Source organism: Amphibalanus amphitrite, unplaced genomic scaffold, assembly GCF_019059575.1.
Source record: "Amphibalanus amphitrite isolate SeventyFive unplaced genomic scaffold, NRLGWU_Aamphi_draft 000635F_arrow, whole genome shotgun sequence".
Classification (NCBI taxonomy): Eukaryota; Metazoa; Arthropoda; class Thecostraca; order Balanomorpha; family Balanidae; genus Amphibalanus; species Amphibalanus amphitrite.
The window spans coordinates 297,435-320,148 of NW_024882129.1; the positions used below are offsets into that span (position 1 = coordinate 297,435).

The 22,714-nt window shown below is 47.6% G+C and overlaps 2 protein-coding genes across 10 annotated transcripts in view; one reads left to right on the forward strand and one right to left on the reverse strand.

Moving 5' to 3' along the window:
• The first annotated feature begins 766 nt into the window (after positions 1-766).
• Positions 767-8,976, forward strand: LOC122363693 (serine/threonine/tyrosine-interacting protein-like). 9 transcript variants are annotated; one of them, XM_043333223.1, is made up of 5 exons: positions 767-991; positions 4,828-5,096; positions 5,585-5,682; positions 6,209-6,397; positions 7,087-8,976. In XM_043333223.1, exons 2-5 carry the CDS (start codon positions 4,938-4,940, stop codon positions 7,289-7,291), a joined length of 651 nt encoding a protein of 216 aa, XP_043189158.1. In that variant the 5' UTR covers positions 767-991; positions 4,828-4,937; the 3' UTR covers positions 7,292-8,976. The 9 variants fall into 9 exon arrangements, with proteins under 9 accessions (XP_043189158.1, XP_043189164.1, XP_043189154.1 ...); XM_043333229.1 differs by having other exon boundaries at positions 767-804; XM_043333219.1 differs by having other exon boundaries at positions 788-844.
• Positions 8,977-10,005: 1,029 nt separating this feature from the next.
• The window catches only part of LOC122363700 (protein sidekick-2-like), a 42,479-nt gene continuing 29,770 nt past the window's right edge, over positions 10,006-22,714 (reverse strand). The window contains exons 10-14 of the mRNA XM_043333242.1: positions 22,017-22,493; positions 20,725-21,173; positions 11,814-12,000; positions 10,958-11,283; positions 10,006-10,669 (exon numbers count right to left, since the gene is read on the reverse strand). Coding sequence (XP_043189177.1) covers positions 10,472-10,669; positions 10,958-11,283; positions 11,814-12,000; positions 20,725-21,173; positions 22,017-22,493 — 1,637 coding nt within the window. The 3' untranslated portion in view covers positions 10,006-10,471. The remainder of the gene's footprint in view (positions 10,670-10,957; positions 11,284-11,813; positions 12,001-20,724; positions 21,174-22,016; positions 22,494-22,714) is intronic.

The window sequence follows — 22,714 nt, forward strand, 5'->3', positions numbered from 1 at the left end:
TACCTGCGAACGTTTAGCTTTGGCTATGTTCTGGTTTAAAATCATGTCATTGAAACGGGGGCTACACTCCAATGGATATGGGCCATAGGGTCGTAGTGTGTCAAGAAGTCATCTTTTCTTTGTCATGGTCGGGTCTGAAACCGACCATTCAGCCATTCGAATTAAGTAGTATAGATTTAAGGTTATTTGGCGTGTTCGCCACTGTACTGGGAGCAAGGTAGGTATATAAAAAACCTACTGGGGTCTCTCGGTCTCGCCAGCTCTCGAGTCTAGTGCATTTATCATTGGTCGAATGATCGGATATTTCCATGCTGCTTTCAATAATAATTGCACTAGCTCTCGAATCTATTTAGTGCATTTATCATTGGTCGAATGATCGGATATATCCATGCTGTTTTCAATAATCCGTTAGATTTATTATTATTTGATCAATATTATTCATAAACTAAATAACATGTTCAGTTGCAGATCTGTTTATTTTATCTTTAACCACTTCTTATGCTAATCAGGCAAAAAATGAAGCCTGCATTTACGCTCAGATTCTAACAATTTTTATTTACCTACCTCTTCCTGATATCCTTGTGCGTCATTAATGTAATTAGCACGCCACAAACACAACGAAGAGGATTTCATAAGTTCAATGTTCTTTTTAGCTTGCTACTAGCACTGTTCACCGTGATCTAACACACTGATTGGTTTGTTTTTCCGCCTCTTGCGAGTGCATGCTAACTTTTAGCCTAGTACCGAACACACCGCAAAAGAATCTGTAAGAAAGAAGCGGGCGTGTGTTGAAAGTGGTTGAAAGTTGGTTGAAAGCGTTACAAGACGTGGGGCTTGGCGTGGGGTACCTAATATTGTTTATGTGTGGAGTGTTTCACAATTTTGTTTTGGTCATTTATTGTTCCTGAGCATTTGGCTTGGGTTTTCATTTTTATTACTATATTTTGAGTCCCGCGTGCAAGTTGAAGTCAGTACTGGGTATTGGTAAATGGTAAGTCTGGCGTCCCACGACCCATGAAAAAATTCCACAAGAAGTATTCTAGTGGAACCACAAGAATGCAGCTATGGGGACGCCAGACTTATTAATACCCAGTACTGTATAGGTACATCAGTAGATTTGCTGCCTCATTCCAATTTATTACGTAGTTACCTACCCAATTATTTCAGGAGGTGGAATTTGGAAAGTTCCTTAAAAGGTTCTTTGAATTCGGAATTTTTATTTTGCTTCCTGGACCCTGGTTCCCCTAGCCGGTAGCCCTGACCCAGTCTGCAAACTATGGCAATTTCGACGAGATCTCATTGGTGCGGGCTTGTTCGGCTGTTGCGGATTCAGTGCTGTGCGGATTTTGGCTGGGTGCAGTGTCAATTTAGCGTAGTGCAGTGCGGAATTGGCTTAGCGACGGACATGACAGACCAGATGAGATAGATTAGGAAAATTGAAGAAAAAGCGGTAAATATTTACTTTAGGTCCGCAATATTATTTTAACAAGAAAAAATGCACATTCTTACACTATTTGATGTCCTGAATTCAGATATGATGCTTAAATGCATCAAAAATGTAAAATAGGATACTTAAACCCCAGCACATTACACCGCACTGCTGCACAATACACACTGAAGAAAGCACGCTTCCGCGACAAAAACGAAACATACAACGCTGCCCTATAAAAGAAAAAATGATGCAGATATTCATTAGTTTTCGACTTTATGAAAATGACGTCATAATACCAAAGCACAAGAAAAACGGTGAATAAAAAAGAGAAAATATTTAGCAAAGGTAATAGAGCATGAGAAAATGATCAGAACATAACCAAACCTTACCTAACCTGACCTACTGATGTTTGCCTACTGGGGGAAAAGGAAAAAGTGACTTGCATGAATAGATTGCAAGCAATGGTAAGTCAAATATTTTTAGGTTAAGTGGTTATGCATCAGGCTTCAGGCCTTCGGCCTGAAGCCAGATACACAACCACTTAACCTAAAAATATTTGACTTACCATTGCCTGTAATCTCTCCTAAGGCATTGCCTTCGGCACTGCACCGCTCCGCCTCGATTATTTTGACGTCACTTTCCTTACAATTTATTATCATCCGTAATTTCGCTCAACCTTGATTGGACCATTTGTAGCGGGTGCGCCGCGCAGACACGTGGAGTTCCGGTCGGAGGTGGGGCCGTTGGTGGTGATACTGGTGATACTAGTGTACTGGTGCTTTTAAATTGGTTTCTAGAAAGAATAAGTATCAGAAATGAAATCAGGAGGTCTTAGAGTATCGTGTGAATGACTTTTATTTACCCCTCTGTTTTGCGGACCTAAAGTAAATAAATACCGAAAAAGCTTTGTTAGAGCTTTGACATGTAATTCAGTGTGCAGTGCTGGTGGTCCCATCAATCAAGTGGGTCGCCCGCAAGTTCGCAGTCTTCCCACTGTTACAGCACGAAACGCACCGCTCGGCTCTGTGAGGCGCCGGCGGTAGAGTGAGAGATGAGCAGGGCAATGGGATTATGGGAGGGATTCGATATGTGCACGGCCGATAGCGGGGCTACATCACTGCTACACCGCTTCTTGCGAACGATTTATCGGATATGTTTGACACAGCTAATAAGTTGCATCAAAAGAATCTGACGTTGTTGCCATTCCGCAGCATTCGTAAACGAGATGCGCTTGGCTCATGTGAGAATTTGGCATTGTCCCTCGGTGGTTAGGCGAAATGCACATGGCTGATGGCACTGTCAGCCCTTGAGGACCACCACTTTGCCGCGGCTAAGTGGTCAAATCCGCCGTGAATGACTTGCCGATCAGATTTATTGTAGGATACAACTGTCGACCCAACGAAAGACACCGAAATGCATGCATGAGATGAGATGATTCCACATTTAGCTGTTCATCTTGATCTGTTGATAGTTTCCCTACGCTTAATTTGTGATTCATGTTATCTATGGTGGTGTTCACAATAAATTTAATCGGGGGAAATTACCAGTTATTTTCGATGCAATCTGTGTAATAACTGCCACTGGAGAAATAAAGGTTGAACCCTAACCAGTAATCATCCTGGCATAGGAAAGCAGCAATGCCTCACCTAATGCCTAATATTACTTCTAGTACTGTGCCAAAAAAGTCCACTGTGCCTGTACTCATAGATCTAATGAACAGGATGTGATCCCCACGTAGATATGTTCGGAGCTCTTTTGAAATGCACTGTGTTTTTAATTTTTGTGATGCTTTTCACTTCTTCATGTGGTGCCACCATTGCACAGCTCATGTACGGCCTTTTTACCAGTCGTTGACTGTCATCCGTGGTCAAATAAACCTTTATGTATGTATGTAATATTACTTCTAATATTTCAAAATGTCAGCTTACCGTTAGAATAGAGAACTTACAGTTAGAGACGTACAGTTACTTACAGTTAGAGAACTATCAAAAATTCAAAAGACTCAGTTTCATAGGCTTCCAGTTGAAAATGTCATAAGGCATGTAATGGTGGTTTTTTCATTTCATTTAGTTTACACACAAATAAGCTTATTTGCCCTAGCTCAGGAATAGTATCGAATATCGATTGCATTTTTTTTCATTTTTAACATGTTCCATGACTTTATCATGCACCACAGTCTACATAAAGACACGATGCTGGTAAAGATAAGTTCATGCAAGCTCTAAGTCAAAAGTTATTGCGGAAAAACTGTTTTAGCAAAAAACGTTTATTTTGGCTGTTTTTGCCCCCTGCAGGCTAAAGCGTGTTGAAGGAGCTATTGAATACGCTTTTCCACGGCGCTGTAGCCCTATCCGTTGCTAAGCTGTGCGCCATGTTTCATGTTTAGCTAAGGTAAACATGATGTTCCTTTCATTTGAAGATGCGTGTGTCTGTCATGTGTATTTTGTCATGTGTATTTTAACCCTCGATCGTATAGGAGAGGGTCAAACGGACCCCCACCCCTTCGGTTTTTTCGCGAATAACGGGTAAAAATCGGCCGATCGCGACGAAACTTTCAATACCCTCGCTTTGATCAATTTTACACCTAACCCTTAAAATTTCATGACCCTGACCCAAGAAACCTTTCACCTGTGACCTACTTTTCGAGAGCATGTTTGGCCGGAATCGCGATTCGGCGTATGTCGGCTCGCATTAGCCGCGCGTTTGCAGTCTTTTGGTGGTTTTAAGCGTTGAAACATGTAATATGATGTTGCTGCGATGCAATAGGGACAGGGTGGTTGTCAAGGTCACCTGAAGGTCAGGTCAGGTCGTTGACCTGTGATGACCTCGGCTCACTTTTTCGAGTTTTACATGTTTTAGGTCGGTTTTCGAGCTGAATTCGAATTTAGCAGCCATTTGAATATTAACGAAGTAGTTTTAGTGCCTTCGTAACATGCTACGAAGCTGTTGGAAGTGGTTGACACCTACTACGAATACCCGGCAGGACCCCTACTGGTTGACCTGACCTGACCCGACCTGGCCAAAATGCATATAGGCATCTTTGATCAAAACTAACATGATATTCGTGATCGGCACCCCGAAAACACTCATAGCAGCCACACTTTACGTCGTTCTAACAAGTCCCGATTTTCCAGACTTTTCGGTTATTGACCTGACCTGGAAGGGCAACCAATGACCTAGAACCTTAAAATTGTGTATCATCGGTTTCCTCTTGTCACGGGCAATCCTCTCATTTTTTTCCGCGAAGCTCTAGCTCGATCAGGGGTGAAACGGCACGTTATACGTTCGCAGCTGGCAAAACATCAATATCGAATAGCAATGTGGGATTTTTTTTCAGTCAATACTTTCAGTTAATATGTTGGAAAAGATGCCTGACAATCAGCATACATTCACAGGGACCTTCTGAGTGGCTTGTCCTTGGGTTAATATCTGCTGGGATCCAGGCAGCGCTCAGTGTCAGAGCGCCGCACCTGTCAGCCGACCGCCGCTGTGCCCTGGTGGCGCCATGTGGCCGCCGGTGTACGCACACCACCACTCGTCGCGGTGCCGGCCGCCCACCAAGCCACTGGCGCCGCTCCAGTGGACCTATGAAATGCGCCGCGAGATGCAGGAAATCCTGCCGGGACTCTACCTCGGACCGTACAGCTCTGCCAGCCGGAATCAGGTGAGGTTCTGCGGTGCATCCTTGTGCTACCGGGGCTGATCGTTAGTGTGGGTGCAAATTTTACCTTATATTTAGTTGTTCATGACAAAAAAACGACCTCAGTTTTCAACTGATTTTTTTTTTTATAAGTTTATTTGTTGTGAACAGTGGCGCCTCAAATTGTTTGCTCACAGCAACTCTCTCAACACTTAAATGGTTTCCTTGTGCCTATATCATCTGATTTGCGTATCGTCACATGCATATCATTGTACATATGATATATCATAAATAACATGAATTCATGATTTAATGATGAAACATGATTCATGTTATCTATGGATATATCATATGATATACATGTATCATATGATCATACACCTATTCTCTTGAACGCCCAGATGCTCTCGACTCGACGTAATTTCACTAAATTTAGCCCAGCCCGACAACTGCGCACCGTTACCACGCTCAGTGCGGCCCAAACACCGCTGACAGCTCTCTTGCATCCACAGTTGGAGCGTCTCCAGCAGACGGGCATCACACACATCGTCTGTGTCAGACGGAGCGTGGAGGCGCACCTGATTCGGCCCAACTTTCCCAACCAGTTCCAGTGAGTGGGTGTGGGAGGCGGGAGTGGGGAGGGAGGCGGGTGCTGCGTATCAATGGGATATTGGGATGTAATGGGATATTGGGATATTGTGGTCTCAACCAGGTGTGTGACAATGTTTGAAGCAGGTAGGTACAGTAGGTCTACAAAATAAGTCCTCTCCGTATGCGGGCAGGTGGCGCCCGAGTAGCGCTCAGGCGCTAACTGCTCACTGTGACCCGCATACGACGGGGACTTATTTTGTAGACCTACTGTACTCTAGGCTGATTGGGTGGAGCGAGAAAATGAATGAAAAACGCATTCCGCCCCTCTTACATGGAACGGAGCCTTATGATGCTCTTCTGGCCAAATGCCTGTGTTGGTGTGTGCTGATATTTCATAGGTCCAGTTAATGCTCCCTCTTGGTCAGCTATCTTCAGTTTCGAGTGAAACCAATGGCTCGGGAGCTCCACATTTTCCTTCCCATCTATAGCCAGGTTTATATAGCTGAATAAGACTAGCGTCATTAACCACATCCCTCTCCATTCAGGTACCTGGAGGTGGAGCTGGCCGAGTCGCCCGAACTGTGGGTCCTCTCGCACGTTCCGCGCGTCACCGCCTTCCTTGACGACGCACTGTGCTCCGGCGGACGGGTGCTGGTGCACGGCAACCTGGGCGTCTCGCTCTCCGCTGCACTCATTGTGGCTTACGTGATGCGCCGTCTCTCGCTCAATCTCTCGTGAGTAGGGAGGTGTGGTGGGGGAGGTGGGTCAGGGCGAAAGGGATTGTCGCAGCTATGCTGGGCTGGTGTACGCTCGTTTCCTTCTCCATGGGGGTAATGCTATAAAACGGGCAGTGCGATATTAAAAGATTTATACGCTACACTGTAAAGATTGAAGGTCGGTTATCAATGTCGATGTATGTACCTTGTGTATGTATGCATTATCATTACATTTTTTATATTACCTTAATTGCGCACTTATGATTTAGGTGATACGGCCGAGACAAAATAGCTCACTCGTTTTTCCAACCTGGGGCACATCCTCTTTCTAATTATTGGAGTGTTATTATTATCTGCTTTTTTGGTGCTTGATTCGCGCTGATAGCGTGACTTTCCTTATTGTAATATGTATCATCCACTTTCACCTCCTCTTCGTCCACCTGCGGCGCTTCTGACATTCTGTCTGACCTCCTCTCCCCCCTCCGCCGGCAGGTCCCCTGACCTCTCCCCTTCCGTCCGGCAGACAGACCCTCTGACCTCCCTCTCCACCGACAGGCCCCCTGACCTCCCCCTCCGCCGTCCGCCGACAGGTCCCCTGACCTCCCCCTCCGTCCACCGACAGACCCCCTGACCTCCCGCTCCACCGGCAGACCTCTGACCTCCCCTTCCACCGACAGGTCCCCTGACCTCCCCATGTCCACCGGCAGCGCTGCCAGCGGGGTGGTGACGGCACGCCGCGACTGCGTCCGGCTCAGTCCCGACTTAGTGCGTCAACTGCACGAGTACGAGCCCATCTGCCGGGCTGAGAAGGCCTTCCTGGCCGGCCACGGCAGCAGCGGACGATGCCGCGCCAAACGCACCTGCGACCAGCTGGACGACGAGCCTGAGCCCATGGACATGACGTCCGCGTGAGCTAAGTGGCGCGTGAGCTACGTGCGCGTGAGCTACGGGAGTGTGAGCTGTTACCGCGCTCGTGCGTTGTGGCTGGCGTTGGCGCGGCGTGGCACGCACACAACGCGATTGGTAGGCTGTAGAGTTGCTGCTCGCGCTTCGGCCGAAGCCGGGGTTACCTTTTTGTACAGGTAGGTTTTCATAGGGTCTGTGGAAGGGTTTTCACATGATGTGGGGAGGGATTTTGTAGGTTTCGGAGCTGGGGTGGCGAGCTAGGTTTCGCAGAGGCTCTGACTCTTTGGGACGGATAATGTCGATGTCGGCATGCAGCGTCTGGCCCCGGCGTGCTGCAGGGCAGCAGGGGACGTTCGCTGAGGGTACGGCAGACTGTGTCGGTGCGGTGGAGCTTCCTGAGGGGACGGGCGTGGCGTAGGGCGTTCTTGGGTGTTTCTACACGCTACGGCAGCAGGACTGCCGACTGCTACGCTTGCCGAAGACTGGATCGCGATGGCGCGAATGCCACCTACATCTCGCTCCCCGTCCGGCAGCGGTGGACTGTCGGTGCTGGCCCAGGGGGCGCCAACCGGAGCCGCCACTGTGCTTCCGCTGCTAACAGCCCGAACTGTAGGCAGAAGTAACGCATTCATCACGCAGTGGTGTCCGCTGAGCTGACTTTGAGTGCACACAGACGTGGACACCTGTGCTCCACCAGTAGCAGAGCCGCTTTCACTGCCGAAATGCCGTCCAGACGGTGTGGGACGCTGTCCGGACGTCCCTGCAAGTCCGTAGTGGGGGGATTCTAGGGGTCCTGACCCCGGGGGCTTGGGTTAGGACTCATGCGAGTCTGGGACCCCAGCGCGGTCAGCGGGTTTAGCGAAAGCCGTCACCCTTTAGCCCTAGAAGTTTGAAAGGGAATGGTGGCTGGGTGGCTGCTCCGTTTGGTGCAGAGCACACCGATTAGTTTGCTTTCATGGTGTAGAATGCCGCCTCGGCTGTTTGCGACTGCATTACCATACCTTCTCACCATTGTTTTCACATTTTGTACCTTGTTCGATAGTTTTCCCCATTTCTCGACGTTTTGTCATATTCTTTGCGTAGTGTGTTGCGTTGTTTTACATCCCTTGCGTTACACGTAAAAGCCCATTTGGCTTAGTTTAGCTGTTAATTTTCACCGTTTATCGTTTTGTACGCCACACTTCCACAAGAGCATCTTTAGATCTGATTTGTGGTTTGAGTTGACCACGTTGTATCTCGATAAGTTTTGCGACTGTACGCTGTCTCTAGCTCAGATATCATGCACATTTTCATGTTTCGCTCACCATTATCCGTAGCTGTTGATTCGCACCGTTGATCGGTTTTGCACCATCCAAAGTACCCACATTACGTAGTTACCCCACGGCAGGTATTGGCTGTACAACTCTTGTGGTCGGTCCGGGACTTTGTGTGCGTCTTGTCTCCCGATGAGACGGGTTATTTATTTGCGTGGTGCGTCTCTCAGGTCGGGAGTTAGGGTGAGTGGTCTGCCGCTTTTGTCAAAACGAGTGGGAGTGTTTGAGCTATGGAGGGTACGTCCTGGATGGGTGTGTCTGTAAAGAGCTCTTGTACATTTGGTGAGTGTGTGGGCTAGCCAGTTTCAGCGTGACGACTTTCAGAGTTTGTATTTTTCTACTCGTGCGTTGCGTAATACACACAATGACGACCCGTTTTATTGGCGTCTCGTCTGAAGCGTACTCTTGTGAAGTTCACTGTGAAGTACACATATGCCATTCTCGATAGATGCAATCGTCAACACCCGTGATCGGCGATGGCTATACACATACTGCATCCCACTGGGTTCCTAGTTATTCCATTCCCACACTCCCATTTTTAATGCCCCAATTGCTCAGCTTCGGGGTGACATTGCGGGAAGTGATGGACGTTGCTCGAAAGTGCGGTGGGCGCCGATGACCACTGTAGTCCGGGCGCCCAAAAACCCCAATTCATCATCATCGAAAGTGCGACAAAATTAGCCAAAGAATTTTGTCGTACTTTCGTTGGTTGTGACTTGTGTTGGATGCGATAAAAAGTTAGTAACGTCGCGAAAACGTTACGGTCGTTACGAAGGGACGACGCTTGCCTTTTGGTGCGGCTCGCCGATTTAACGTCAGTTTTTTTCCCGTTTCTGTGATGTTTTTTTTCCTTGCAGCTGCTCCCTCTGCATCGTTTGTCCTCCCCTATCGACCTCGTCAGAAGGGGAAGGGAGATTGAACCCCATCCGGGCCCGACATTATTGCAATCGGCGTTGATTTCGCTTGATTTCAATTCCGGACGCGTCTTCCTGGTGATAAAGGTACGCTACTGGAGCTCAGGACGCTGCTTTTCTGGGAGGGGTGGCGATGAACGTCGTAAACCGAATGCCTGGGCGAGAAATGGAAATTCTGAGAGCGACCCTCACTGGTTCGAAGTCTGGTCGTCTTCTTGATGTGGGGGAGGGGGGGAGTGATACGCTCAGTGATGCCGTTTAGAGGAGAGCTGAGAAGGTTCGGTTGGAGTTCGGGTGGGCGAGCACGGGATAGCACCGACTGACAGCGCGTTTAAAGAGGCAATATTTTAATTTACTGGTAGTGCTGTGATGTATCCAATATGATTGGTGAGGAGATGCTAGATAAAAAACTGCCAAGCGCAAAATTAGGTAGTTTGCACTTGTCTTGTGGGTGCATTGTGTAAACTTGTGATGAAAACAAAGCGATGTTTTTTAGTTATTTTATATTGCACAGCACATCGATAGAAATGCTTCGGTGGCGGTCTGTGCCTTCCTCGAGCACAGTCCATACCTGATACAGAACACACATCGCTTCAGACCCGACGTAACCATTACATTTATCAGTCGCCCAATCGAGCAGTAATCTTGGCCCAGCGGCCAACCCACACTCTGTTTACAACTCACTTCAATCATTCCAATGCTACACCCCCCGTTACTATCATAGGAGATCCCACAATCGTACACTGATATGCCTTTCACGATCTGTCTCGACTGCTAAACCTACGTACTTCCCTGGCTGGCGATAATGTTCAGTTTTCAGTTCACTCATTACCGCCAAACGGTCAGCTGATCTCAGATTGTCAGAAACGTTTGACGTTCGACGAAGCTCGCTAGCACAAGCATTACAGCATTGGCCGTCAATGAGTTTGCATACATTTACAACATCAACATGTATACATCTACGGGCTGTGCTGATCCGTACACCCGTTGTCGGGGGAATGGAGCGATTCGCCGGAGCCGACATCTATTGGCGACCTTGATAACTTGCAGTTTTCTGTGTCGTCCGGAGCACAGATGAAGGTTTGTGTCGTCTCGGACGGGTTGTTCTTGGCATCAGAGTTGCTTGATATCGGCGGCTTGCTGATTGAAAGTTTATGCTGCAACACCAAATAAGTCTTACGTTACCAACCATTTGGTGATAGCCCTATATACGGCCTTGGGTGATAGCCTAGGTAGATGATACCTAAGCATACGTGTTTTGCGATACCTATTTAAGGCAATATTCGGCTTACTTCGTGGAAGGTAAAGGCAAGGCAAATAGGAAGCCGGATTGTTTTACATCTACATTTACCGAGGATGATCTTTCAACTCAGTTATTAACTTATTACTTTCTGCCATGACCGTAACCTAACACCTGCAAGTGACTTATCTCATTATGACGTCACCTGTGATGACGTCACGTCACTGCTGACGTCACTCTCGGCGTTGTGTCGCGGTGCGTCGTTCAGCTCTGTCTCGGCGTACAGTGACGAGCCGCTGTCGCTCGCGCTGCCGGCATCATCACTCGAGGCGCGACGCGACAGGCAAACGCCGAGCGTCGCGAGCGTGGCGCCATCTTTTGCGCCGGCCGGGAACGAGTGAGCGACGCGGTCGGCAGCAGGTGGCGCCAGTGGGTGCGGTGGCTGGAACTGGGCGCTTCGTACCGGCGCGCTGCGAGTCATCAGGTCAGGCAGGATGGTGAAATCGCTGCTGGAGCTGTCATAACTCGAGTCTGGAACACAGAAGTTAGCGCTTACGTGGCAACCATTTACGTACAAAATTAATGCTAACGCAAACTTCTAGCGTGACGATGGCAGACGAAAATGTAACGTTATGCATAGACTTCGCAGTGTTGCTACATTCCTCCAGCTTTTAAGAACCTTGCTCACCGTTCCGTGCTTCTATCCTCAGGAAACTGAAATCCTTCTCCCCAACGCCACAACCCCCTCCGGGCTGGACAGGCAACTTTATCTCATGCGGGCTGCTCCCTTGGAGCGGCACCGCTGCTCCCGAGGGAGCGCACCCCGTAGCCGGGTGCAGAGAGTGCTTGGGGGGCTGGTCGGCCTGTCCATTTGGACGGGCTCAGCCCCGGCGACTCTCTAGGGTGCCTGCCCAGACCAATGTCTCCCCCTAATTCCTATCATCCTCCCGGCTCTGAAATGGTCTTGTCAGACCGAAAGGGCCTAACCCAACAAAACAAAAAACAAAAACAAAAAGAACCTTGCTAAGCATTTCGTGATAGCCCAGAGTTTTGTTACCTACCCGGGGGTAGCGGCGGGGGTCGATAGTCACACTCGTAACAGCAGCACTCCTGATACGTGCCGCCGCTCAGCTGCGGCGAGTGTGGCACGCGACCGCGGCGATCGTGTCGCAGTCGCAGCGAGGGACGGCTGGCGCGGGATGACATCGAAGGGCCGCTGGTACCGTCCGACGAGAGTGACCGACCGGCCTGAGAATCGGCGCAGGACGCGTCATTCAGATGGGGCATAGACATTTATATGTTGTATTTATGTTCACATTGCAACTAGTTATTTATCGGTCCTTTCAATGCCTGAATGTGAAACTTTTGCACAAACGCTTACAACATGGAGTTGCCCGTCCTTCGTCTACCTACTGGTATTCTATTCATTTAGACCTCGTTCATAACGTGCATAACTATATCAATGTTTCTGCAATGCTAGTTATATCGTATCGTCCAGGGGCGGATCCAGAAAATCTCCAAGGGAGGGGCCATTAGAAACCAGGAGGCCCCCCCCCCCATAATCCCACCTGTTGGAGGCCCCATCTTCCCACTTGTTGGGCCCCCCCCAAAAAAAAACTGCGTCTATTGAGCTTATCTAGCTGTTCAGGCAACATCTCAACATCTGTGCAGGCTTGGAGGCCCTCTGTGCAGGCTAGGAGGCCCTGTAAAAGTGGTCATCTCTGTGAGTATAAGAGACCTCCAAGTTATGAAAAGCTTTACCAATCTTCTAACAAAGAAGTCTTCTCAGCTAGTCTTCTAAGAAATAACTAAGTGGGTAGGTTAAAAAAAAAACTCATCGGATTTCGGCCACTTTATTTTCAGGAGGCCCCCTTTTCAGCTTTTTAACTTTTTAACTTTTTATTTTATGTAGGAAGTATCATTAGAATATATGACCTTCTCCTCGGAAAATGACCAAATGAATGAAAATGATTATTTATTGATGAATTGATGATGTTTCGGTCACAGACCTTCGTCTAAATCGAATTCGTTAAATCGTACAAGGCAAAAGTAGCGAGTGAAATGCGCAACAATTGTCGACTGCCTGTAAAAAGTGAAAAATTCAAAATTTGTTTGTCTCGTGGTCGTCATGCAGGGCTAACATCACATTTCGAGGTTCGCATCGCTTTCGATCGTAAAAACGTATCAATATCAAATCGTACAACAATATCGAACAACAAAACATCAACAAAACATCTGATCATACACCCTAAAGATATCATGCACTTAAAAAGCAAAAATATAGCTACGCTCTAAAAGGTACACATGAGCAGAAGTTCGGTACAAACAGATTGGCAAAAGCATATTCATCTAAATACATGCTTGCTGGCAAGAGGGCGAAGCGCCGGCAAGACGGTGCAGCGCCTAGACCAGTGGTCGGCAGGCCCTCCGGGGTCGTGCCCCCTTTTCGGGCGCCAGGCAGGGCCATTACCCCCACCCTACCAGACACCATTGCATACACAACCGAGCTCACTGAAATGTCATACCTTTCCGTGACTCTTTGGGTATTTCGGGTATTATTATGTAAAAACGTCGGATCACGACACAATTTTACCCTCGAGCCGATCATTTTTTTATCTGCCATAAAACATGTCATACATTGACAGAAATAACTGTTGACTTGTTAGGCAGTTGTTTCTTGAGATCATGGAAGGTCATAAAATTTCAATTCTAGAAGGTACAGCGGGTACTGATCTACTACACAATTGTCATTGACCCTTTGAAAGTCTTAAGTCACCCAATGGCCAAGGAAGTTAACCGTCACCCGTATTGGTGTTTTGCCAGCCGCTAATTTATGGGGGGAGAAATTCGTTGGACCCCTATTTGTCGTTCGGCCCCTGATCAAGCATGAGCTTCGCGGAAAAAACGAGCGTGTTGCCCCTGACGAGAGGAAGCTGATGATACGCGATTTAAAGGTCCTAGGTCATTGATTGACCTTCCAGGTTGGCTCAATGACCCAAAAAGTCGGAGAATCGAGACCTGTCAGAACTTCGTAAAGTGAGGATGTTGTGGAGTTTGTCGGGGTACTGATCACGAATTTTATCTAAGTTTTGATCACAGATGTCTTCGTGCATTTAGGCCAGTTCGGGTCAGGTCAGGTCAACCAATAGGCGTCCTGTCGGGTATTCATAGTAGGCATCAACAACCACTGACAGCTTCGTAACATGTTACGAAGGCACCAAAATTACATGGTATATGTTCAAATGGTTGCGAAATTCTAGCTACAATGTATGAAATTGATAAACCTGTACTGAAAATATCATCGCGATCGGCCGCTTTTTGCGCGAGTTATTCGCGAAAACCCGAGGAAAAGGGGGTCCCCTATAAGTGCGAAGGTTAAAATTGGGTCGCAGCGTTTTCCTATCGTCACGGGTAGCACGTTCATTTTTCTACCGCAAAGCTCCAGTTCATATTTCAGAGGCCGAGAGGCTGGGGTCCGACCGGCCCCTCCCCGTTTACGTTAGCTGTTATGAAAACGCCAATAGAGGGGCGACGGTTAGCGTTCGATCTTTGAACCCTGAGACCAAACAGGCGTGATGTCTGTCCCATCAAGGGAGACATTAATTCTAAGATAAGGCTTTCTCAGAGGCCCCCATTACCCCCCGCCGAGGGGCTCCATTACCCCCAAAGGGGGCATGCCCCACCATTTGCCGACCCCTGGCCTAGACCCACAGCGGGCCTCGTGATGGATAGGTCAGGCGGCTGGCGGGGGGGGGGGGGGGGCGCGGCCGTCGCCGAGCAAAAGGTGTGCGTCATATATAGGTACACTGTACAACGTACATACATATAATGAGGTACACATACATGCACATACATGGTGAAATATCAAAAAACCAGTAAAATATATATAACATACACATCAAATCTAAAAATACAAAAATACAAAAATACAAAAAAGTCACACTACTCGCATGATAGGCCATGACGATCCCTGAATATTCAATGTCGGTGTCTCGCTCCTAATGAGTATGCTTTCAGCAATTTTCCTGTCTGGATGATCCTGGGCTCTGTAAGGCATGGACTCCCCCACGTAAGTGGCATCTTTTCCCTCGCTTTTGCATATGCTACATTGAATTTTGTAAACAACATTCTTTTGTGTGCAATCTCCTTTGAAGTCAGACATGCACAAGTGACATCTCTGGCCCCCTGGACATTTGGGTTTGCATATGGCTGATTTTGTTAGGGCGTTTTTTAGTTTGTTTTCGTTTTTCCATGCTATATGTACGCGTAGGTTTGACTTTCTCACGATAGATTTGATTTTCCGTGATAGTTGCTCGTCAATGAACGGCAACGTTAAAACCCGTCTATCTCGTCCGTCCCTTTCTTGCAGGGGCGTCGCCGACGGGGGGGTCGGGGGGGTCGTGACCCCCCCACTCTTGAAAACTGGGGGTGTCGACCCCCCCACTTTTTGCGATGCTGAGTATGCTTTTTTAGCTTTTATGTCAGTGAAGCAGGCGTCAGCAACACCAACAAATACATCAGATTCAAAATCGCTTCAAGAGCTCCCTAAAGCCAATTAGCCAATTACCTAAAGGTCAATTAGCTGTGGGCGGGGAACACCAGCACAACAATGTTGTGCTTGTGGATTGGACGCGCCAAAACTGCCCCGAGCGTTCGTCTGATCGTTTAAAAAAAAATGGTCGCAGTCGATTCGTCGGATCAGTACCTAACTACAAAACTACAAACTAGCCTCAGCCCCATGGCTACCGTCACAACTAGCTGTACAGTGCACATGTAGGGGAAAGGGAGTCATATGGAACCGTCTCGGGCTTTCGCAAAGAAGTCGCGCAAAAAGGAGCCGATTGCAACAAAACTTCCGGTGCGCTCGAGTTAATCACCTACTTAAAATAAATCGATATCCCTGATTCAAATAAAGATGACCTTAGTTCACTTTTTCATAACGTGCTTTTAATTGATAGGGTAGTTTTTGGAGCTGATTTTGAACTTAGCGCCCATCTGAACATTAAAGAAGTAGTTGTGTTGCTTATTCATATAACATGCTAGGAAGCAATCGGTGGTGGTCATCCACTATTAGGTACTGGTCGTTCTGACCTGACCTGATCTACCCCAAATGCATGGAGTCATCATCTTCGTTCAAAACTAAGATAACATTCGTAATCAGAACCTCGAAAAACCATCACAACTTACATTCGTTAAGTTCTAGCAGGTCCCGAGTTTCTCTACTTATTGGCGATGACCTGAGTCCTGAGATGACCCGAAAACTTGTAAATGGGTACCATCGGCTTTCTCTCGTCACGGGCAGCATGCTCTTTTTTCTGCAAACCTGTAGATCGATCAGGGGTCGAAAGCATGCCTCAGCGTTAGTTTAGTATACGTTAAATACGTTAGCGACTGGGAAACCACCAATAGAAGGGCTACAGTGAAGCAGAAAACTATTCGATAGCTCTTTTAACGCTCTTTCGCTAGCTTCGCGTTAGATTTCATCTCAGGTCTATGTTTGGCCCATAAGAAGGCAAACAGCTAACTGGACAGATTCTGCCTAAACATCTGCTTTGCAATAACTTTCGATTCCGTGAATTTGTATGGTATGTACATATGTTGTCTTGTCACCACCGTCTTGATCTCTTTGAGACGCGTCACATGAGTTAAAATTTGACCATTCAGAATTAACGTTAAAACGACCTCAGGTCAACGTTATGTCCTGATCGAAAAAGGACCTCCTGCTGCATATGAATGGATTCGTGTTGTTGAGCTGAACAGTGAACACCTTCCAGGTGCTGTCATCGCTCTACCGCGTCTTCGTCAAAAGTTGTAGAAAAAAATGCTGGTGGCCATCGATGGACATTTCCACTAATGACCTTTCGAGTCATCACTCGCCATAAGTTGCACCCTGTCCCTGGCAATGAATGAGTTGATTTGTCATGGCTCCAAAGATATTTTGCGTTTCTGACGAACTTTTTCAAAGCAGGAGGCATTCGTGCTTTTTCTAATTTCTCATTATTTTCTAATGATGAGGTCACGTATTTGACCTGCCTTCAGATCATAGATGTAAATCCTCAGTTAGAATCATGAATTGCTGACACGTATAACCCCATACATTAGGTACCTATACAGTGTACCAAATTTCGAAGTTATGGGAGAAAAGCTACAAGAATGGCGAGAGGGGAAACTCAGGAAAGTTTTTATAGAGGTATACCGTATAACTGAACTTGACATGGCGACCTGACCTTAAGTGACCAGTGATAATTTTTACGCAAGTGATGTAGGTAGGTATACCTACCTAATAGGTTATACCAAATTTGGCGGCGCTGCGCGCCGATTTGTTACACACGCACACACACACATACGCACGCACAAAACTGGGAAGTGTGGCAAAAAAACACCCCTACCCATCGGGTGAAGACTAGAAACCCGACCCTCCCCACTCAAAAATCCGTGGCGACGCCCCTGCTTTCTTGTTTCCCCCTCCGCTCTTGTTCCGTGGCTCTCTACCCCTTCTTGACCTTGACCGTTCTACCTCTCTGAGAAGTCTCCTTAACAGTTTCGGAGGATATCCGTTCTCTAAAAGTAACTGCCAGATCTTGTTGACGCTTCTGATTTCTTTTTCCTTGCTGGAAGAGTTGTTAAATGCCCTATGAAACATGTTTCGAATAATGTTATGCTTAGTACTTTGAGGATGTGCCGATGAGGAGTGCAGAATGATACCAGAATTTGTTGGCTTGATGAAAAGTTCTGTTTCCAGCGTTGTTTTTGCACCACGGGTCTCTACGGTTACGTAGGTGTCCAAGAAGGGCACCCCCACTCCATGACTACTGTGCTCCATAGTAAAGGATATGTTAGGATGTTGGTTGTTGAGGAACGCTAAAAAATCGTCCAATGTCTGCTGTCCGTGGTTCCAGATTCCCGCATAATCATCTACATATATACCGGGCTAGGAACGCTGGTTTCAAAGGGGAGTTCGCAAGGGCTTTGGTTTCAAAACGATCGAGGAATAAAATGGCCAGAGGCGGAGCGCAGGGGTTCCCCATAGCGAAGCCTACTTTTTGTCGGAAGTAGTCATTGTTGAAGGAGAAGACGTTGTCTCCAAGGCTCTGTTCCAGCAGGCGGGAAATGTCATCTTTTGTCAACCCAAATGTGTCGATCTCATCTCCATGCTCGTCTAGTTTTTCTCTTACTGCGTCTATGGCCTAATTTATCGGTATACTGCCATATAGGTTAACAACATCAATCGAGAAGAAAATGCTTTCCGCCTTGGGTTCGTTATCCTTTAAATTTGTGGACAATTTCTCAAGAAAATCCTTTGTGTCCCACAGGTGTGTAGGAACGAACTCGAGGAGCTGTTTTAAAATACGCTCCAGCAGGCAAGATGTCTTTTCGGTGGGACCACCACATGCTGAGACGACTGGCCTGAGGGGCACTGACGGTTTGTGGTCCTTAGGCAGTCCATAAAAAACGGGCGTCCTACTGTGTCCCGGCGTCAATTCCTTGATAGTCTGGTCTGGGAGTTTACCTCTAGCTACATTGAGAAGCGTTTGCTTAGCTCTAGCCTCTACTTGGGGGACGGGATTCTTGTTAAGCATGTCATAGTTGTTTCGATCATCCAATATGTTTAAAGCCTGCTGGAGCGTATTTTAAAACAGCTCCTCGAGTTCGTTCCTACACACCTGTGGGACACAAAGGATGTTCTTGAGAAATTGTCCACAAATTTAAAGGATAACGAACCCAAGGCGGAAAGCATTTTCTTCTCGATTGATGTTGTTAACCTATATGGCAGTATACCGATAAATGAGGCCATAGACGCAGTAAGAGAAAAACTAGACGAGCATGGAGATGAGATCGACACATTTGGGTTGACAAAAGATGACATTTCCCGCCTGCTGGAACAGAGCCTTGGAGACAACGTCTTCTCCTTCAACAATGACTACTTCCGACAAAAAGTAGGCATCGCTATGGGGAACCCCTGCGCTCCGCCTCTGGCCATTTTATTCCTCGATCGTTTTGAAACCAAAGCCCTTGCGAACTCCCCTTTGAAACCAGCGTTCCTAGCCCGGTATATAGATGATTATGCGGGAATCTGGAACCACGGACAGCAGGCATTGGACGATTTTTTAGCGTTCCTCAACAACCAACATCCTAACATATCCTTTACTATGGAGCACAGTAGTCATGGAGTGGGGGTGCCCTTCTTGGACACCTACGTAACCGTAGAGACCCGTGGTGCAAAAACAACGCTGGAAACAGAACTTTTCATCAAGCCAACAAATTCTGGTATCATTCTGCACTCCTCATCGGCACATCCTCAAAGTACTAAGCATAACATTATTCGAAACATGTTTCATAGGGCATTTAACAACTCTTCCAGCAAGGAAAAAGAAATCAGAAGCGTCAACAAGATCTGGCAGTTACTTTTAGAGAACGGATATCCTCCGAAACTGTTAAGGAGACTTCTCAGAGAGGTAGAACAGTCAAGGTCAAGAAGGGGTAGAGAGCCACGGAACAAGAGCGGAGGGGGAAACAAGAAAGGGACGGACGAGATAGACGGGTTTTTAACGTTGCCGTTCATTGACGAGCAACTATCACGGAAAATCAAATCTATCGTGAGAAAGTCAAACCTACGCGTACATATAGCATGGAAAAACGAAAACAAACTAAAAAACGCCCTAACAAAATCAGCCATATGCAAACCCAAATGTCCAGGGGGCCAGAGATGTCACTTGTGCATGTCTGACTTCAAAGGAGATTGCACACAAAAGAATGTTGTTTACAAAATTCAATGTAGCATATGCAAAAGCGAGGGAAAAGATGCCACTTACGTGGGGGAGTCCATGCGTCCAGTCCGTCTACGATATAATGAACACCGACGTGACGCTATCAATAGAACCCCCAACACTCCATTCGGTGACCACTTTCTGAAGGAGCACGTTTCACTGACTGATACGGGTTCAGATGTCTTACATCTTAGAATACTTTACAGAGCCCAGGATCATCCAGACAGGAAAATTGCTGAAAGCATACTCATTAGGAGCGAGACACCGACATTGAATATTCAGGGATCGTCATGGCCTATCATGCGAGTAGTGTGACTTTTTTGTATTTTTGTATTTTTGTATTTTTAGATTTGATGTGTATGTTATATATATTTTACTGGTTTTTTTGATATTTCACCATGTATGTGCATTTATGTGTACCTCATTATATGTATGTACGTTGTACAGTGTACCTATATATGACGCACACCTTTTGCTCGGCGACGGCCGCGCCCCCCCCCCCCCCCCGCCAGCCGCCTGACCTATCCATCACGAGGCCCGCTGTGGGTCTAGGCGCTGCACCGTCTTGCCGGCGCTTCGCCCTCTTGCCAGCAAGCATGTATTTAGATGAATATGCTTTTGCCAATCTGTTTGTACCGAACTTCTGCTCATGTGTACCTTTTAGAGCGTAGCTATATTTTTGCTTTTTAAGTGCATGATATCTTTAGGGTGTATGATCAGATGTTTTGTTGATGTTTTGTTGTTCGATATTGTTGTACGATTTGATATTGATACGTTTTTACGATCGAAAGCGATGCGAACCTCGAAATGTGATGTTAGCCCTGCATGACGACCACGAGACAAACAAATTTTGAATTTTTCACTTTCTACAGGCAGTCGACAATTGTTGCGCATTTCACTCGCTACTTTTGCCTTGTACGATTTAACGAATTCGATTTAGACGAAGGTCTGTGACCGAAATATCATCAATTCATCAATAAATAATCATTTTCATTCATTTGGTCATTTTCCGAGGAGAAGGTCATATATTCTAATGATACTTCCTACATTTATCATGCTCCTCGCAGCAGCTCTCAACGATATACGAAACTTTTTATTTTATTTTTGAAAAAAAATCGACCAAGGGGGGGGCATGGCCCCCATGCCCCCCCTTGTATCCGCGCCTGGTATCGTCTAACGTCTATTTTACCGTCTATCTTCTCACCCGTGGTCGAAGACTCCGCACTCTTCTCGTCAGTCGCTCCAGTTCTGACTCCGTCTCGGACTCCAGGCCCGAGGTCATGACCTGACCCGAGGTCATCAACTCCACCGACTCCCTGCCCCGCGAAGGAGCCCGCCTAACTCGCCGAACTTCTTTAGAACTTGGACCGGACGAGGAGGGCAGCTCGTTCACATAGATATGACACTCTTGTCCCAACTTGGTCTGCGCCGCCTCTGGTCCGCCTTCTGCGAGTCCCTCTAGGCTCACATCGCCCAGCTGATCATGTGGCTTGCTGTGTAGCTCATCGCGCCTTTCACGGGACTGAGCTGACCTCTGCGCGTTGCCGAGACTCGTCAGGAACAGGTCGTCCCTCAACCATAGGGTGTTCCGTGTCAGGACGTCGGGCCGTGGCTCTCGAGCGATCACCGGTAGCTTGACGTCAGCGTACATGGCTGTCGAGAGAGAAGGGATGCGGGATTTGTTTGTTTGTCGTTTATTCATGATTATGGGCATAGACAATGGAAGGAATACAGTTGAATAAAGTTAAAGGAATAACGTTCAGACGGTCTGTGATTGCAAATGATCTGATGATCTTTTCATCTCATTACGATTAGATGGTTTATCATCTGATTTCGTAAATAAGTGACGAACTTCATATTTGGTTCCCGGGCGATTTCGACGTGGTGGCCGATAACTAAACGGTTTACCCACGAGCCTCGCGCGTCGGACGCTGTCTGAATTAGACTCTCTTGTCGGATGACTTATGACACAATCACATTCACGATTTTCAATGGAACGCCTAGGTGCATATGAGAATATCAAAACTTTCCCATCCGGATCTGAAGTCGCCGTTCCGCCCAAATACTGGCACATGCCGTTCGAAGGCTGATGGGTCGATAAAGCCTGATGTGATCGAACGCTCCAGATGGGGCCATCATATGAGAACTGATTGGGAATCGGAACACGCGCACATTCGCTAGCGGATAGATCAACTATGATGCGCCTCATTTCAGCTTTTTAGCTTGGTGATAAAATAGAGGAAATCCGTCCATGAATATTCGATGAAGGTGGCGTCTCGCGGTAGTTTGAAAGCCAGGGATTGAATTTTGATTTTTGGACGGTCTTGATGTAAAGGATTTGCGCAATTTTAGACGCTACAGATCTAAAGAAAATGTCGAAGTAGAACCCTCATAATTGACGTTAAGAGCCAGAGGTGATAAATAGGTTCACAATCTTCACCCTATAAATTTTATCGTTTTAGGTTTCATCGCAATTCTTTGTAAAGCATTACTCACTGGCGGCCATGTCAAGGCGTTGCTGTTTCGCTCTGAGCCGGCGACAGTGCAGGGTAAGCAGCGCTGCCCCCAGGGCCGCCAGGCACAGGGCGCCGAGGGCAGCCACCAGCGCTGCAGGGGGCGCCGACCCGCCGCCGGGCGGCCCGCCGAACGGCACGGCGGCAGTGGCCGGCGGCGGCGCGCTGGTCGGCCACCCCTGCACCGGGCCGACCCAGGCCGAGTACGGGCCGACGCCCGCGGCGGTGAACGCGGCCACGCGCACCCGCAGGTCAGGCCGGCCGGCCAGCCGCGCAAACGGTGCGCTGGTGTTGAACAACCTCTGCTGCGGCCGGCCCGAGGTAGGGTCCGCTGAGAGCACCAGCACGCTGTAGCCGCGCACCACTCCGTTGGTGTCGCTGTCTGCCAGCCCCGACCAGGTGATCAGGGTGCTGTCACCGTCAGTTGATAGTTGGAGGTCGTTCGGAGCTGCCGAGGGCGCTGCAAGAAGACGGACTGCGATCAGATCGTGACAGATATTTGTAGCTGGATAACATATGCCGTCAAATTATCGTGAACACATGGAGTTTAACGTGACGAGAAGGAGAAATAAACTCCGAAAGTTGACTTATAGCCAACGAGATTACTCTCATCGCTCAGGCCATCAGTTCTCCTCTAACTCGCCGGCTTACAAATGGCGTACTTTACTAGGGTCATGTACC

Coding starts and splice junctions, on each gene's coding strand:
- LOC122363693 (XM_043333223.1), top strand. CDS start 4,938: ATGTGGCCGCCGGTGTACGCACACCACCACTCGTCGCGGTGCCGGCCG. Junction 5,683..6,208: donor AACTTTCCCAACCAGTTCCA/GTGAGTGGGTGT, acceptor CTCTCCATTCAG/GTACCTGGAGGTGGAGCTGG. Junction 6,398..7,086: donor CGTCTCTCGCTCAATCTCTC/GTGAGTAGGGAG, acceptor GTCCACCGGCAG/CGCTGCCAGCGGGGTGGTGA.